Below are 18,328 nucleotides of genomic sequence, written 5' to 3' on the forward strand. Positions count from 1 at the left end.
CAGCTCGCGCCAAGGCCAGGCCACCAAGTTGTGCCAGTGCCAGGCTGCCAGGTCGCGCCAAGGCCAGGTCGCGCCTGTGCCAGGCCGCCAGGTGGGACACCATCAACTTGGCTAAGGCAAGTTGTTGCCAAAGTGGTTCTGGGTGTCACCTAGTTGTTCTAAGGTGCCATGTGTCACAATATCATTGGAGGGCCAAATACACCCTCATCAATGGTAATACAAATACAAGAGCATGGCAGCAGAACAGCTAGCTCAACTGCTAAAATCAGTGGTTATTCCCGTCTAGGCGTTGTTGACCTGGAATGGAAATCATGGTTTTTAAAACCGAACCGATTAGTGCACCGCTTTCCAGTTTTGCAGTTCAACTGTTCGGGTCGAACAATTCAACTCGTGATGTTATAAATAAATAAAAAAACAAAAAAAATACTTATATATAATAAAAAATACTATAGAAATTTAAATAAAATACAGAAAAAATTTCCAAAAAATATAGAAAATTTTCCAAAAATTATAGAAAAAAATATGTAAGCAAGAATATGTAATGAGCACCTGTTTTTTTAGAAGAAAAAAAAAAGCATATTAGTTCAAAAAAAAATTATCTGAACATATCTTCATAAGAAAGCATAAATTTCATATCAAAACATATTTTGAGAAGGAAAAAAAAAAGAAAGAAAATTCTGAAAAATATAGGATGAGACCCTGTTTTTTTCATAGGAAACGAAGAATAAAAATGATAGAAGAAGAAGAATGTGTTGATTTGATAAAATTTAAGATATTCCTTGCTTATCCTAACTAACGAGAGTTTTATCCTAACAAATGAGCCAAAAGAATTCAAAAAATCAATTAAATCACAAAAAAACCAGAAAAAAATTATACCTTTAGGGATTCACCGCCGTGGGCTCAGGTAGTCTGTCGTTGCAAGTGCTTGGGTGACTCTTTTTGCCGTTGCAAGTTCGCCAGGTGGTAGGGTGTGAGGGTTGAGACTTGAGAGGATTGAGAAGTGAAGAGGGAACTCGGGAACCTTAAAGGCTAAACCGAATAAGGGACTAGGATTAGGATTCGAAAATCAAACTGATTGGGATACAATTGGCATTTTATTTTTTATTTAAAACATTAAAAATAAAATAAATATTAACCTGCAAACTGCTGTTTGGGTCAAAACGTTTAGCGGTCCAACCACCCAAGTCAGCGGTTTTCTTTTCAAATTTCTGGTTTTTAGTAAAGCCGGACCTGGATGGCTGACCGATTACCGGTTTTTCCAGTCCGACCGTCCGGTCCGATCCAGTTTCGAAAACCATGATGGAAATGGACCAGGCTCCAAGTTGAGCCTGTGCAAATGGACTAAAATTAGAGAGCATTGTACGATACGTATCGATTTTTGGCATGGCCGAAACGTCTAATACTTTTTTATGGGAATTAAAGTTGGCTTTAATTTTTTTTTTTTGGTAATAGGAATATCATTACTAAAAAGATTAATATCATTTGAGTATCAATTTTTGGAACAGACTGCAACGTATAAGAAAAAATAATTGCCGATGCTTTGAATCGTTCAATATGTGAAAAATCAGTATTGAGAGCATCAATACTCTGATCCTTGCTTGAAACAGACCAGTCACAATTTGCATTTAGTTGCATTGAAGTTCCAACAAGCAAAAAAAAAAAAAAACTTCTAAACTGCCAGTAGGTAAAATTGAATGTGCAAATGGTCTAGCAATTTGTTTACTTTCTGCACACCTTGGAGTTCTTTCATAATTTAAAAAAAAAAAAAAAACTGCAATAAATGAGGCTACTAGTAATATACATATACAAGGAATTCCCTATCAAAGCAGAATCCAACTTGGAAACCAAAGCATGTAGCAATTACACATGGCATAAACAGGAAAAAAAGAAAAACACTAGAGGGAGATTATATAAATACTAGTTCGAACCAGTAATAAGTTTTGTCTGGTTGGTGTATGTATGGACGAGGATCCGTCTCTTACAGAAACTACACAAGATGCTTGCCTGATTTTCAGAACAGTACAAAAGAACAAGGTTGTTGGTAGGTATTAGCAAAGTCGTGACAAAAGCTAACAAATCTAAATCACATCCTGGTCCTCAAGAATATTTAACAACCCAAGCACATCTCTTAGTCCAACTTCAGCCTGCCATCCTCCTCTTGCTGCTTCTTGGGTTCGGCAGGGAAATATTTTATGCCCACAAGATCACCAACTTGGCTGATAACCTGGCAAATAGCATCCCCAACAAGAAAGTTGTTATGGATGGGCTGTCACAAAAGTTAAGGACAAGATCATACTTTCAAAATTACAAGATTTTGTATGGTAGACATGGTTAACCAGATCATATACCAAATGCAGCCAATTGTGAGTACACATCAAGGAAATCCTAGAAAAAAAAATCAGTAAGCAAAAGCCAACAAACGGATAGTTAGGGTGACAGATGAATAAAATCCTTTTTAGAGTGCATCTTAAATGAGGTCCCAGGAGGCAATCAAGTCTAGACTAATATTTCCATGGTTTTTAAAACCGACCCGGTGACTGAACTGGTCAGGGGTCCGGTTACCGGGTTGAACGGTCCAACTGTTCAAACCGAACGCTCGGCCCGTTCTGACAAAAAATAAAAAATTCAAAAAAATAAAAACCGGTCAAAACCGTTCGAACGGTTAACCGTCCGGTTCAGCGGTTCGCTGACCAAAATCAACGGTTTTGGGGGAAATCCGGTTTTGGGGGGAAATGGAGGTTCCCTTTTCTGGTCCGACCGTCCGGTCCAGTCCAGTTTTGAAAACCATGAATAATATTTCCACAATATACAGTGGATACTCAATGGTACTACTGCATCTGAAGATTCTAAACATCATTAAGGTGGAGGGTTGTGGCATCCTTAGGCAGAAAGCAATGGCCTTTGAAGGGTGAAATGGCTAAATTTTAGGGGTTAACCAAACCGTGGGCTCTTTTTTGAAATCGAACCGGTACCACCAGTTGACTGGTTTTGATTTTATATTTATAATATATCATAAATAAATAATATAAATATATTATATATTATATTATAAAAAACAAATAACATATTTATAATATATTATATATAATAAGCAGATAACTGTAAATGTATATATACATAATGCATATATATTAATATAATAGATACTATTATATTATTAAGATATATAATATAATATACATATATATATACCAGTCAGTTTGGATAAATGCTGGTTTTTTCTAGGTTAACTGAAAACCGAACCAGTCCTTCGGTTTTTCAAGAAATACTGAACCGATCAGTTTGGTTTGGTTTTTCGGTTTTTTTATGAGCACCCCTACTAAATTGGGACCTTCAAATTAGGAATTGATAGCATGGCATACAATGCTTTCATGTCAAGGATTACAGGAACATTTGTGAACACTATTTGTATTGAAAACCTTTATTTCATTTTATAAGGGCTACAATCCAGGTGGTGGAACCTTAAAATGTCCCCTGTCAATTCTAGAACGCCAATAGAAGTAATCTCAACCAGATGGTTTTAGCTTAAGGACAGCCTTGGTTATCCATCTAAAGGAAACACCACAACAACCCTATTAGAAACCATCACTCCCTTCTCCTTAGATGGTCATAATACATGATGATTATCAAGGAAGTGGTGAGAATCTAACTCAGGCTAAAATAAATGACATTCAAAAATGTTACCAAATCAAGTGGTAAGGACGGCCATACCTAATCATAGTTTTACTAAACTATAACCAGTTTGAGGAAAAACACAGATCTTCGATCAACTACTTGTGATGAGGACAAATGCAGGGAGAATGTATATTTCTTTACAGGAAAATTACCTCCAAGGCTTTAATGAGATCTTCCTTGGTATGAGCAGCAGATATACATATACGTGCCCGGGCCAACAGTAGTGGGGTTGCTGGGAATGCAACTGTCACAATAGCCACCTGTAACAACAAAGCTTTGATGTTGAGCCACATAAAATGTGATTTTATGCTGCCACTAAACAAGTACTAAATAATATTGGAAATTTAAGGTCTGAGTCTATAGACAAGAATTTATGGTCCATGGCTCCATGCACCACTTAAAAGGAAGCAAGCAAAGAAAGGACCCAACATTCGATGGTTCTCTTGAGGAAACATCCGACAGGATATATTCCAAAATAAAAGCTTCCTCATTGGATAACTGTTTCAGCTCAGATCTATTGCATGTAAGACCGCTAATCTGGAAATGCAAGTGAAGACCCACTCACATTTTGCTTAAGGCACTCCCGAGAAAAGGCAGGGATTTTAGCTGGATTGTAAAGCATTATAGGCATTATTGGAGAGTCATTATCGCCAAGAACCTCAAATCCCATTTTCTGAAGTTCTGACCTGAAAAAGTTGCTGTTCTCACGTATTCGTGCTAGCTTCTGAGCCCCTACAAAAAAAAAAAGGTTGCTCAAGAAATCATCAAATAAAACACATTAAGGAGTCAGCATTGCAAACCACATCATAGTCAAATAAATAGAAATCCGATAAGTTCTTTAACCTCTACTGGAACCATCCTCCCCAAGAATAACTTTTATGGCAGATATGATCTGTTGGGCGGCAGGTGGTGAGATTGATGTTGCATATAGATGAGCAGGACAAGTGTACTTTAGGTATTGAATAAGCTCCTGAAAATGAGAAGAAAGGCTTAACCACAGAAAGTGCAGATCCAAGTTCAGGGATTGCTTTATCCATCCAAATGCTAATGCTATACAACTAAAGTAATGCCAATGACAAGCCTCAACAGCAAGCTACAGGCATGTTATCAACATCATCCAAGCCTTTTCCAATCATATGGGGTCAACTAAACCATAGGCATGGTATGCAGAACATTATTCCACCATTTAAAATGCACCTATAAAGGGAAATACCATTACCTGGCATTTCTTTAGGAACAATTAAGTGCAGCAAATCAAAAGCCCAAAATCCAATCTGATTATCTATTTACATAATTGGATTTGGGTTTTATAACCTACATCCAATTAATAATCATATTGGATGTGGATTTAATCCCTTCCCATCTAAACCGAATAATCAGTTCGTGCAAGGCTTGGATGATCATGATGATAATATAGATAAAATTTATAGTAATAAATATAAGCTAAAAAGTAATTAACCTTTTTTTTAGTTTTTCTTTACTTTAAATAAATATAAAGACTGTTCAGATCAAGTCAAAATCCAATCCAAGACCCCTTAGATCAGATCGGATTTCAGATCATGCTTGCATTTCAATTTACAGTAATCAGATTGGTTTCTGATGTTGTTGGATCCAACCCAATTACAACCCTACATACCTATCGACTAATCCATTCAATCCATCATTTATCAGGTAAATGATTTGAATTAAACAAGTCCCCACTGGATGTAGCAGACAACTGTTGCAGTAATAAACTACAAAAGCTGTCAATAGTACATATTTCTCATTGATTATTTTTTTGATAGGCAAGGAAAATTTTATTAAGAATTAACTAAAATGTGTACAGACAGGCATCCCAAAAGGAGGTGTGAGATGCAGCCTCAGGTACAGATCAGCTTACAAGTAAGCCCCAAAGATAGATTCCCTAAAAACCCCTTGCTTAGCTAAAGAATCTGCTAAGCCTTTAGCCGACCTTCTTTGCCACTAAATTCTTACAACCATATTAGAGGTTAACCATTTGAATTTCTTTGCAGCTTCCTTGTAGGTCCAAATAACAGAGTCTGGAACTATTAGCCACCCAACTACCAGTTTGGTATCCCCCTCAATTATCAATCTGTCCATATTTAGCTGTTTTGCAAGCTGGCTGCACCCCCTGCAGAACTACTTGGACCCCCTATACCAACCGGGTCTGAAAACAATGCAATTATATTCCCACCTTCATCCATTGTAACACCCTCTATACCTGATGGCCTGGATTACCAAGACAGGCACGACTGCTGCCATCAAAGTTAAGTTTTAGGTACCCTTCTTCCAGTGGAACCCATTCTGGATCAGGCTTGTCTTTAGTGTCTGAGGAGAGTACCACTGCTTTCCCAATTCCTCCATATATCACCAAAGGAGAATGGAGAGAACAGCTTTAAGGTTTTAACCCAGTCTATAGCCCTTGTTTTTTATCAGCTAGTTTATAGCCCTTGTTTTTTTATCAGCCAGTGTATAGCCCTTGTTTTGATGCACCCCCCTAGATCCCTCCAGGTGTCTTTCTTTGTCATTGAAAACTCTAGCATTTCTTTCTTCCCAAATGGTCCAAATCAACACAAACCTTGTACACCTCCGCAATATTCTACCCCTCCGCTTAGACCAGCTCAAGGAAGAAGGTCAAATAGGCCACAAACATCTGGGTGTTGACCACCTACACCCAAAAAGTACAAGTAACTTTTCCTAGACTTTCAACCACCGGGCAAGAGACAAACAAATAATAGCAGCTCTCTCCACTAGCTTTACAAAGAAAACACCAGTTAGGGGACAAGCAAAGGTTAGGTCTTCTAATTTGCAAGGCATCCAAAGTGTCTAACTTTACATGGTAGACTTCCCAACAAAGAGCACTAACCTTAGGTGGCATAGGTTTGGCTTAGACTTCTTTGGAGAGAAAAGAGGGGATTGAAGAGTCTGAACACAAGGAGGAAAAGAAAGAGGCACAACTGAAAACACCTTTAGTGTGGGGTCCAAATTCTAGAATCCAGCAAAGAAGGGTCCAAGTAAATAGTTCAAGTATTTTCAAAAGCAAAGCAACCTGGTCAAACTCATGGTCAGTAATTTAAAAGGCATGCCTGAGGCGCATTCCAGACTAGGCACCTCGCATGAGTCAAGGCGGCCAGACTTTAGAAAGGTGCTCTCCTCTGTACCTAAGGCATGCGCCTCGGACCAGGCGCCAGGAAGCCCAGGCAAGCACTTTTTAGGTTGCCCATTGATTTTTTATTTGTTTTTAAATTTAAGTTTATACATGATTATTGATGAAGGGTGATTTGGCCCGACCTAGCAAGAAGGGGACACGTGGACACGACCTGACTAAGGGATGACAGCTCAGCCTGGCAAGCCTAGTTCGCAACGTTTGAGCTCGGGTATTCAGCCACCTCGGCCCAAAACTCACCTCGGCGTCGGGGCACCTCAGCATCCAATCCAGTTCGGAACTAAAGAATCGAAGTATCAGCTCGGGGCTAACAACCCGAATCGCCACGTAACCAACTCCAGAGGTCTCTCCAACGGATCCCAAGTTATTCAAGATCACGATGAGCTAACAGATCCCGAATTTCTTGAGATCACGATGAGCTAACAAATCCTGACTTTTCCGAGATCACGATGAGGACTCATCCTACTTCCGTCAAAGTCGGAAGTGAAACGATAAGCCTTATCTACGTACTACTCCTTCGGAAGCAGAACAAGCCCTATCTCCACACCCCGAAGATCCCGGAGCTCTTTCGTGAAACCCACGACTACTCCAGTATATAAAGACGGGAACCTCAAGGCAAAGGTATGCGTGATTACTCTACTCTCTAGCTCTCTAGCTCTCAAGCTCTCAAACTCTCAAGCATTCAGCTCGCATTATAGCGTACTAACTTAAGCATCGGAGCAACCTCGCCGGGTTAGCCACCCCGGGTTCTCCGATCCACTGTCTTGCAGATAGATCCAGCTCGCTACTCGATTGGAAGCCAGATCGCCCTCCAACTGGGAGTAGTTAGATCGCGCAACAACAATTATAATTGTATATAAATTGTTTATTTCCTTTATGGCAAATTTAAAAGAGAGAATACACGACCCATATCGAGAGAGCCAAAAACTTGCTATACAAGGCTTTCACCCAAATTGTCTCAGACTCTCAAACTCTCCCAGTCTCAGTCAAAGTGTTGAACGGCAAGTTCAGAGCTCCTCAGCCCCCAGATTCCTTCGAAGTTTGATCATCAGGAAGCCATCTCTCAGTCTCAGTCGTCTCTTAGTTGAATGGCAGCTGCAGCGTCTCGAAGTTTGATCATCAAGCGCATTTAGAATTTGTCGCTTTTTGTGCGCCTTTCGCTTTTAAAACACTGCTCATGGTCCCTTACGTGTCTTCTAAAACCCAAGTCCCAACTAATACTAGAGGAGGGAGACAAAAGAAGCAAACCTTTGAATAGGTTCATTTTTAAACAGTGACAAGGAATACAAAGGAGAAAGGTCCTTATGGGTAGAATTACCAATCCAGAAGTCTTCCCAAAATAAAACTTTATCTCCAGTGTAGACATTATACCTAGTAAGGCTTAAAAACGGAGGAAGAATGCCATGAATGGCTTTCCATGGTGAAGATAAAGTTGTTCTCTGAAATAGACCAGCATCCCATCCATTGCCTGCTCACCCATGTACGCTTTCCACCACTTCATGCCAAAGCCTCTCTCTCTCCATCGGCCATCTCCACAACCATTTACCCAACAGTGTCAAATTCTTCTTCCCTGTACTACCTAATCCCAAGCCTCCTTGCTCTTTACCTTTACGCACAGTTTTCCAATTTATCAAATGATCCCTCCTACCTTCCCCCCACTCCCACAAAAAAAAAGTAAAATAAAATAAATCCCTAATAGCCTTCTCTAATTTCAACACCTCCCTTTGCGGTATCCTAAAGACTGAAGGGTATTTTTCTCATTGATATTTAAATTATAGGCTCCAAACCATCACCATGGTTCAAACTTTCTAAACTTTAGTTAAGGTTAGTGATCATGAAAAGGTTACATGTTGCAGAGTTATGATGGCTTGCAAACAGTACAATAGGTAGGATTTGTTGAGGACAGTAAACTTCAGTAGTGTCATGTGACTTCTGGATGATATGGTAAATCCATGTCAAAAGATGCATCATGCTCTAATTCCTTGAATTCAAACAGAGTACTAAGATGATGTGCAAAAGAAATAAAACCTTAGATCCTGCAATATAGCCACCACATGATCCGAATGACTTGGTAAAAGTTCCCATCATGATATCCACGTCAGCAGTATCCACACCTAAGAGCTCACAAACACCTCTTCCTGTTTTCCCAACTGCTCCAATGCTGTGGGCCTCATCCAAATATGTGTATGCCTACAACAAGATTAAAAAGAACATAAACAAATAAAATAAATAAAAATTGTAAACCTGGAACAAGATTGAAGTAAAAACAAGAATGGCATGCTAATGTGCATGGATGCGCAAATGCATGTGCATGCCTGCATCTGTGTCACTGTGTGTGTGTGTGAGAGAGAGAGAGAGAGTCGAATGCCTTCTACGTTATTTTATGGAGAACAGTTGAATTTTATTAATTACGGGAAAAGAATAATATTTACAACAAGTGATAAGCACCCAAAAGTATAGGCCAGCAAGGCCGACTAAACCACATCTTTTAATTTCATCTTTGCCCTGTCTAGGTTATGTTACAGACGCCATCTGTTCCCCAAAAAAGCTGCTGTCTATTCACTCCTTACTTTGCCACACCTGCCAACTGCCATTGTGTTAGCAGTTTTTGGTGCCACTGAAAGCTTATGATAGTATTATTTCCCAAGCCTCTTAACTCCATCACAATAAATTGGAACTGCAATATGACAAGGCTGCCATTCATTAGCCAAATGCAAGTTTCTTGAAAAACCTATCAAGGATCAGGTTCCAGAAGTTAATAGCTCTAGGGTTGCCTCCTAAAGGTAATCAATCCTAAGTCAACTCTTTCCAAATTCCCTATCAAGTTTGAGATATTTTCAAGTTTCAAAAAGGTTTATTAAAGTCTGTAGGTTTTTTAATCCTTCCACCCTCCGTCCTTAGAGAATAATAATAGCATCTGCAAATTGCAAGCAAGAAATAAAGGCAAGAAATCAAAACCTCATCCCTCCCCACTCTCATTCCTTTTATTAAGTGAAAATTATCCATTCTAGAGATGATCTTATTAAAAAATCTATAATTAAGGTAAATAGGAAAGGAGATAAAGAGTTCCCTTGACTAAATCTTCTTTCTGCATAGAAAATCTTTTTTTAGCCATTAACTAAAATGGAGTAATGACATGATTGTAAAAAACCTTTTATCCATATCCTGTCTTCCCCAAACCCACACTTTTCCATCACCAGATTCAAGAAAGACCAATCCTCATCCCCCTAGATCATAACCATTTTCTTGATCTAACTAATACACCCAGCTGCAAAAGATTCAGACATTGATCCAATTAGATTCAAGCCTAATCCATTTGAGTCAAATCTGGAAATATGATTTGTTTATCAATAAGATCAAATTTAGATAAACTCCGATTCAATCTGATATGGCCAGACAAGTACATCACATAAAACATTTTAATATTATATATACCCCCTCTTATATGCTTAAACATGTTTAGAGTTTTAAAGGGATTTGAAAAAGTCAAACCTATTTTCATCTTTTAAAAAACACTTCTCCTAAGGCAAGGAAAATCCTCTTCGCCTCATTTCTTTCTAGTATTCACTTTCATGAGAAGAGGGTTTGATAGACACCACTGCTTACTGGTTAAGTTGAGAACTGGAGAGTTGAGAAGAAGAAAACATGCCTGAATAAGGCTAGGCATCATCTATTCTTGACTTTATTCACCTTCTTTTGTTGAAAAGAGGCTGACAACTTTGAACATACTGCCACCTGCACCTGCCAATTGAGAAGCTGAGAAAAGTTTGGAAGTTTCTGGAGTTGGAAGTCAGAACAGCCACCACCCAATTGTCCACTGTGGAGCTTGGAAGATTTTCTCTCAACATGTTGATGTTTTAGTTGAAATGTTGGATTTCCTAGAAGCAAAGGACTTCTCAGCAGAGTAGAATACTGGTTTTGTAGCGATCTATAATCCTTCAATCTTAGAAGTTTTCTCTAAGCATGTCATTGGTTTCATCACTGAATAAGTGTAGTTCAAACTTCTAACTTCTTTGGGTCAGGGGAGATCTGAGATGGGTTTAGGGTTTTGACTGAAAAAGTGAAAATTCACGACTTTTTGTTGTGGAATTGTAGTAGCTGAGGATTATATATGGCTTCTTTTATGGTCTTCAGTTCACTGTAGGAAATCTGAGAATGTTATCCTTGACCTGGAATACCTTTACTTACATCAAAACATCCCTTAGCTAATTTCTATTTTGTCTCATGATTTTTAAGGATTTTTTTAGGTTTGTTTGCTCTTGAATCTTTTGAAGTATGTATCAATAACTAACCGCATCAGATTAATTCAGAAATCCAATTACTATTAATCTATTATCAAATCGAATTCAAATTCTTGTTTTGATAGATATCAAATTGAATCTGGATATGAAGTATTCCTTGTATAGATATACCTGAATTTGACTCAATCCATTTGCAGCTCTTGAACACACTCCCTTTAGTAGCTACCACGATTTGATCTGTTATCTGTCTCCCACTCTCCCTTTAATGAAAGCTCTTAGAAACTAAGAGGTGATAGTGGTAAACATCTTTTGAGAACCTTGGCAATAAACTGTACACCAAACTGACCATTACATCTTAAGCTTATTTTTATCAGTATATCATCATTTTTATATCTTTATCATTTATGGGAAGACCTCATTGTGTTATTATTCCCATTTTTCCACTTCAAGCAGTCCAAAACTGTAATTGAAAACCTTAATGTGGTTAAGTGTGGAAAAATGAAGTCATTATCTAGATTTCCTCTTTGTAGGTGTCCCACTCAGTTGTACTTACACGCATTTCCCTTTGACTTCCTTCACCACCATTTGCTCATGTTTAGCACATGTGATTATGTATGTTCTGCTGGCAATCATTAACACCATTTCACAGAACAATTATGTCTACTTTTCATAAGCGTCATAATGTTTATATGTCATGAACTCAGAATCCGCACATAGTCAATGCGAAAAAGTACCAACTCAAAAAGGAAAATAGAAAAGTTACCATCTTATAGAAGCACAACCTTATATTTCTTGCAGACTGCTATGATCTCAGGAAGTTTGCAGAGCTCCCCTTCCATGCTATATATTCCCTCTACAACAACAATGATCTTTTTCCAAGGTCTATGTGTCCGCGGCTGTCCCTCAGCAATTTGTTCTCTCAGAACTTCCTCCAGGTGAGATGGTGCTAAAAAGCAACAAAGTAATATGACAGGTAAATATTTCTGTTTTCATCAGTAAGGCAGGTAAAGAAGTGACATGAACAAAAATACTATTAGGGTTACATTTTTGCAGCGCTGAGGTTGGAGGCAACAATGTATCATGCTAAAAACTTACTATTATGTAAGAAAACACGAATAGTGGCTCCTGATCCTCGAGCACCATTGACAATTGAATTGTGATTCAAAGAATCACTAATTATCAACCCTCCCTGTAGATGATCAGCATGAGTAAAGGCGTAATTTCTAACTACCAGAGCATAATGCCCAGGGGATAATGAACCTAAAGTACAACTTTATATAAAGTAAGCAATTCTGCAAACCTTTCCAATCAGAACTGGGAGGATGGCGGAGTTTGTGACGTAGCCCATACCAAATACTACAGCAGCTGGCTTTCCAACAAATTTTGCAACACACTCTTCCAGCTCATTGTGCAATACAGTAGTGCCTGATGGAATACTTGCATTAGCTAGAATACAGAAACACAAAGAACAGGATCCTGTAATATATACATACCACCATCTACACAAGTACTACAGGTACTTGCTGAAAACGTCTCCAGTGACCGGAATACACGGGGAGTGCAATATTCATCTGATGCAGCAAACCCAAGGTAATTGTATGATCCCAAGTTTAGACATCTATTTATATTCGTTGTCCGTCTGTAATAAAAGCAATTATTAGAATATATCCTAAACACATTTCAGATTTTATTTACATGTAAGGAACTTTCTACATATGAATATTAAGATCTTTAATGAGAAGTGGTTCAATGCTCTTTCAGTGTTTTAAAAGCGCAAGGCGCAGGGGTCAATTTGCGCTTGAGGCGCAAGGCGCAAGGCAAGGCGTGCACCTTTGTAAAGCAAGGGAAAAATTATAAAAAATGCTAAAAATAAAAAAAAATGTCAGAAATTTCAAAAAAATGCCAAAATTTAAAAAAAAATATTAAACATAATATTAATAAAAAATATAAACTTAAATTTTAAAATAATGTTTTAAAAACCTATTATCTAAAATTAAAATACATAAACATAAGTTGTAAAGCGTATTCAAATGAGAATTTAAAAATAAAATCACACATATAAAACATTTTCAAGCATTTAAAACCTCTAATCTCTTTTTTCACTCAATTGCATTACTTCACGTAGCTAATGTAATGTAAAATATATTACATTCCTAATTCTATGTGCCGCCTTTGTGCCATGCCCCTCGAGGCAAGCCCAAACAAGTCCACGTTTTTTTATCAATAACAGTAATTTTATTAGAAGAGATATAGAAATTACAACTAGAAGAGAGGGGTAAAAAGTCTTAACCCTCCCTAACAAAACTGAAAACACATGTTACAATATAGCCCAAAAGAGATTTGTTCTTCCCACTCCCTGTTTAGCCAAGGTATCATCCATGGAGTTAGTACACCTCTTGGCCCATTGAACCTTACAATCATACTCTGAGTTAACTGAATAATTTTCTTTCTTTCATTAGAGAACTTCCACAAGCTGGACACTTCTGCAACCATCTAATAGTCAACTGAGAGTCACCTTCCACCAACAACTTACTAATATTCAGCTGCTTAGCTCTCTTAAATCCTTCTAGAGCTGCCAAGATTTCAACTCTCAGTGAGTCCCCCCAACCTATAGGTCCTGAGAACATAGCAATGATTCAACCTTCCTCATCCCTGAAGATACCACCTATACCTGAATGGCCTGGATTTCCTTCACTGCTACCATCGAAGTTCAATTTGATGAAACCCGAATCTGGTGGAGTCCAAACAGGTCCAAGAGCAGTGGACATGGGAGCTGACTGAGCCACTTCTTCCCACTTTCTAATGATGTCTCCTACTGAATAATCTTCAAAGAGCTTTAAAGGCTTCCCAATGAGCCACCCTAACATATATAAGTTCTATGATGGATTCCTTACTTTTTTCTTTTTCATGAAATACTCTTCGATTTCTTTCTTCCCATACCGTCCAACAAACAGCAGCTCTAGCACAACTCCACAATATTTTCCCTTTCTTTTTTAAACCCCTCACTGATGTGGAGCTAAACAAGCTTTGCACACTAGAAGGGGAGGTCCACCTGCAACCAAATAGAGAAATAAACCAACACCAAATATCTGAAACAAAAGGGCAAGAAACAAACAAGTGATAACAATTTTCACCATTCTTCTTGCATAAGATGCACTAGTGCGGGGATAAACACCAATTAGGCCTTTTCTTTTGAAGCAGGTCACAAGTGTTACACTTTTCTAGGAATGCTTCCCAGCAAAATGCGCCTTCCCTAGGAGGGATTGGATTACCCCAAATTTCTTGGACTGGAAAAGAAGACCCCAGAACCGGACTAGGCTGTGTCAGTGCTTTGGAAAAGGAGGAGCAAGAAAAGATACCCAAAGGGACAAGAGACCAGACCCTAGAGTCCCCAATGGAAGGTTCAAGGACTACCTCATCCAAGATCATAAGCAAATTCGAAATGGGTTCCAATTCGGGATCTCTAAGCGCCCTTCTAAAACCCAAGTTTCAATCAATAGCAGAATTAGACAAGGTAGCAAAGGTAGCTACAGGTTCATTTTTAAACCTAGCCAAAGCAAACAAAGAGGGAAACTGCTCTTTCAAGGGGGAATCCCCCACCCAAATGTGTTCCCAAAAATTTACTAACAAGCCAGAGCCAAGATTATACCTGATGAAGGGAAAAAAAAGATTAAAGGATGGCGTGGATCAACTTCCACGGAGAAGCTCTTGAAGCCCTAGATGAGAGTCCTGGATCCCAACCAGTTGCCTCTTGCCCATGAATACTTAGGATTATTTTGGCCCACAAGTTCTTCCTTTCTTTAGACCACCTCCATAACCATTTCCCTAAAAGAGCTTCATTCTTCTTCTGCAGGTTTCCCAACCCCAGACCCCCTTCACTTTTAGATCTTGTAACTAGATCCCACCTAACTCTATGGTCCCTTTTCTCTTCCCGGGTTCCCATAAGAAATCCCTCATCAGTTTTTCCAACACCCTATAGACTCCTTTAGGCATTTTGAACACAGACATGAAATAGACTAGAAGGTTTGCCAATCTTGACTTAATCAGTGTAATTCTACCCCCCAGAGACAAATAGTTCTTCATCCAGGAACCTAGCCTTTTAGTGAATCTGTCAATCATCGGATTCCAAAAGCTCCTTTTCCTAGGATTATCCTCTAAAGGAAGCCCTAGATATTTCAGTGGCCAATGAGCTATCTCACAACCTAACACTCGAGCCCTTTCCTCCACCTCTCCCTCGCTCATATTAATACCAATCACACAACTCTTACCAAGGTTAACTTTGAGGTTGGTCATTAGTTCAAACACCTTAATCACCTTCTTCAACAAGTTACTCACCCAACTAATCTCCTCTCCATCACAAAACAGAATAGTGTCATCTACAAATTGTAGGTGAGTGACCGGAACCCTATTCCTGCCCACTCTCCATCCACTAATCAAGCTTCTTGGATCTGCCCTCTCAATCAACCTCCCTAACACTTCAGCAATTAGGGTAAAGAGGAAGGGGGAGAGAGGGTCCCCTTGCCTAATACCCCAAACAGCTGGAAAGTGATCCACCACTTTCCAGTTGTCAACAGAATCATTAAATGATTTTATAGTTTTCACACAAAAAATAATGATTTTATAGTTTACAGTAACAAGCATTACAAGTTGTCAACAGAATCATTAATAAATGTATCTGTGCAACAGAAGTCGATAAAAATTACCAAAAGAAAACAAACAGAAGTGTACATACAGGAAAAGCTAAAATACTATTGAAAGGGGGGAAAGTCCAAAATAAAATAGGAATCAAAAACTCACTTTAATGTCTTGTTGTTGTCATTGGAATAACGCTCAACCACATCAATCCAAGCATCAGGAGCACTTGCTATTGGCCGTCCAAAACAGTCCTGACCACAGGAGTAAAAGAGAGAGAATTTCATTTCCTATTTTACAAATAGAACTTGAGAGATTGCTATGTAGTAACATATAATAATCTTCTACATATTTTTGATTGGTTACTGACAATTTTATTAGAATAACAAAACTAATGTTATTTACAACCTGCCATGCATCCCACAACATAGGCTAGGGACTCACTTAACCCTTCTAGCAATGCTTCATGGATTGCAGCATGTGAGAGAACTGAATATTACAAATTTAATCATTGAAGGTGATTCTAAAGACTAAACTTCTCGCATTCTTATTCACACCTATAAGTTGTCTTTCTTTCATGCCTAGATGCTACATGCAGATGGACTGCTATGAGGTTTAGTTGGGTGGTATGCAGTCCTGAGTCCTGACATTAAAACATCAAACTTCTCACATGCTTGTTCACAACTATAAGTTGTATTTCTTTCATGTTTAGATGCTAGATGCAGATGGACTGCTATGAGGTTTAGCCAAGTGGTATGCAATCCCGAGTCTTGACATTAAAACACCAAACTTCTCCCATTCTTGTTCACAACTATAAGTTGTCCTTCTTTCATGTTTAGATGCTAGATGCAGATAGACTGCTATGAGGTTTAGCAGAGTGGTATGCAATCCTGAGTCCTGACATTAAAACACCAAACTTCTCCCATTCTTGTTCACAACTATAAGTTGTCTTTCTTTCATGCTTAAATGCTACATGCTGCGAGGTTTAGCTGGGTGGTATGCAATCCTGAGTCCTGACATTTGAAACACTATCAGATCATTCCTAAAGAATGAAATAGAGAAGAAACTTATTTTATCAGGCGTTCAAATGATGACCTGCCAAATCCATTTACAGTTCAATTATAGTTAATCAATAACATCAAGGACTATCTATTTTTCTTCACACATTGACATAATCGTGTTTCTGTTTTTGAGGTTTTTAAACTTGGTCTTATGCCAAGAATTATCAAGTCAAGTAAATAGGCATGTGAAATATGCCTACTAAAATATGTCAGAACAAAATAATCTGCAATATCGAGACAAAATCCAATAAAAAGTAACTACGATGAAAGAACAAAGTTAACTCTGTCAGGACGAATTACCATGAACTGAAAAAAAGTGATTATCTTTTTTTTTCTGAGAAAAATGATTATCAATAGATGGCACAAAACGCAACGAACAAAATAAAGTATATACCTGAATACGAAGATACAAACGCCGGATATAGAAATCCTCCAGCCCTAAGCAGATCGGCGCATAACCCTGTTCCATAGAGAGACGCCGTTACCGAACATAAAAACATTCAATGAGAATGACACCTCCAACAGAACCTTAGAGTGATAGACAGACAGACCTGAAGGTTGTCGGCACTCCACCAATCGAGAATTTTTCTGAAAAGATCTCTGATTTGCCCGAATGCGAATAGCAACCCATAGCTGAAGTACGTGGTTAGGGCAGTCAAGTAGGGAATGGTAATCATTTCGATCTGTAACCGAAACCTAGAAAATTTGCTATGAAATTGAACCTGCGATCATTCGAGCATGGAAGACCAGATCTGCAAACTAGAATAATACGAGTCAGTTCTGATTTTAAGGTGAATCTTTGCAGGTCAGTGTTCGTCGGTCGGGAGAGGTCGAGTGTCGAAGATCCGAGATGCTCAAACTGCCATTCAAGACTTCTTCTTCCACGATAGGAGAGAGAGAGAGAGAGGAATGGTGGAATAACCAGACTAGCAACTCGTTATCTTGATGGATTCGCGGAAATTGCCGAGGAGAGATTTTCAAACGAAAAATCTTGATGGATGGGCCCAACCAAAACCAAGGAAGCGACCTATTCTGAGCTGGGCTGATTTGTACTACTTCTCCCTTCTTTTTTCCGTTGCTACTACAAGTGAATAGTGTCAATTGTTCAGTCCTGTTGGCTTCCGACTGCACACAGGCTGTTACCATCAGTGGCTCGCTGTAAGTTCTCCCTGATAGATAACGTAGCATAAAAATAAAAATAAAAAACTATGCGGCAATGGTACACTCAATCTGCCAATCCGGTCGGATACAGGGGTGCAATTCGGGCCGGTTGGGCCGCGTTGAAGTCAATCCAAACCCAACCTGATGAAAAGATTGGATACTTGGATTCTTTAACCCTGACCCCTCGACCTGATGAGCCAAAGCCTACCTTGGCCCTAAAATGACTTTTTCTGGATGTCGTTAAAAACTAAAATTACTAAAAGATATTTACAGGGGGTATAATAATAGTTCATACATGTTAATGTTATATTGACATAAAAGAAATATAAGGAATCAGATTAAAAAGTTGGCAAAGACTCAACCTTTGACCTTGTCCTAACTCCTAACCAAAT

General features: G+C 38.6%; 1 protein-coding gene across 1 annotated transcript; it reads right to left on the reverse strand.

Annotated features, from left to right (window-relative positions):
• Positions 1–1,800: 1,800 nt before the first annotated feature.
• LOC104591818 (long chain base biosynthesis protein 2a) lies at positions 1,801–17,933 on the reverse strand. Its single transcript, XM_010250859.3, has 12 exons — positions 17,327–17,933; positions 17,170–17,235; positions 15,880–15,968; positions 12,576–12,721; positions 12,383–12,507; positions 12,178–12,271; positions 11,865–12,028; positions 8,870–9,031; positions 4,519–4,645; positions 4,241–4,407; positions 3,828–3,935; positions 1,801–2,224 (listed from the first exon to the last, which is right to left on the reverse strand). Exons 1-12 carry the CDS (start codon positions 17,450–17,452, stop codon positions 2,129–2,131), a joined length of 1,470 nt encoding a protein of 489 aa, XP_010249161.1. The 5' UTR covers positions 17,453–17,933; the 3' UTR covers positions 1,801–2,128.
• Positions 17,934–18,328: the final 395 nt, after the last annotated feature.

Source organism: Nelumbo nucifera, chromosome 4 (genome assembly GCF_055504915.1).
Source record: "Nelumbo nucifera cultivar China Antique chromosome 4, China Antique-T2T, whole genome shotgun sequence".
NCBI classification, from domain to species: Eukaryota; Viridiplantae; Streptophyta; class Magnoliopsida; order Proteales; family Nelumbonaceae; genus Nelumbo; species Nelumbo nucifera.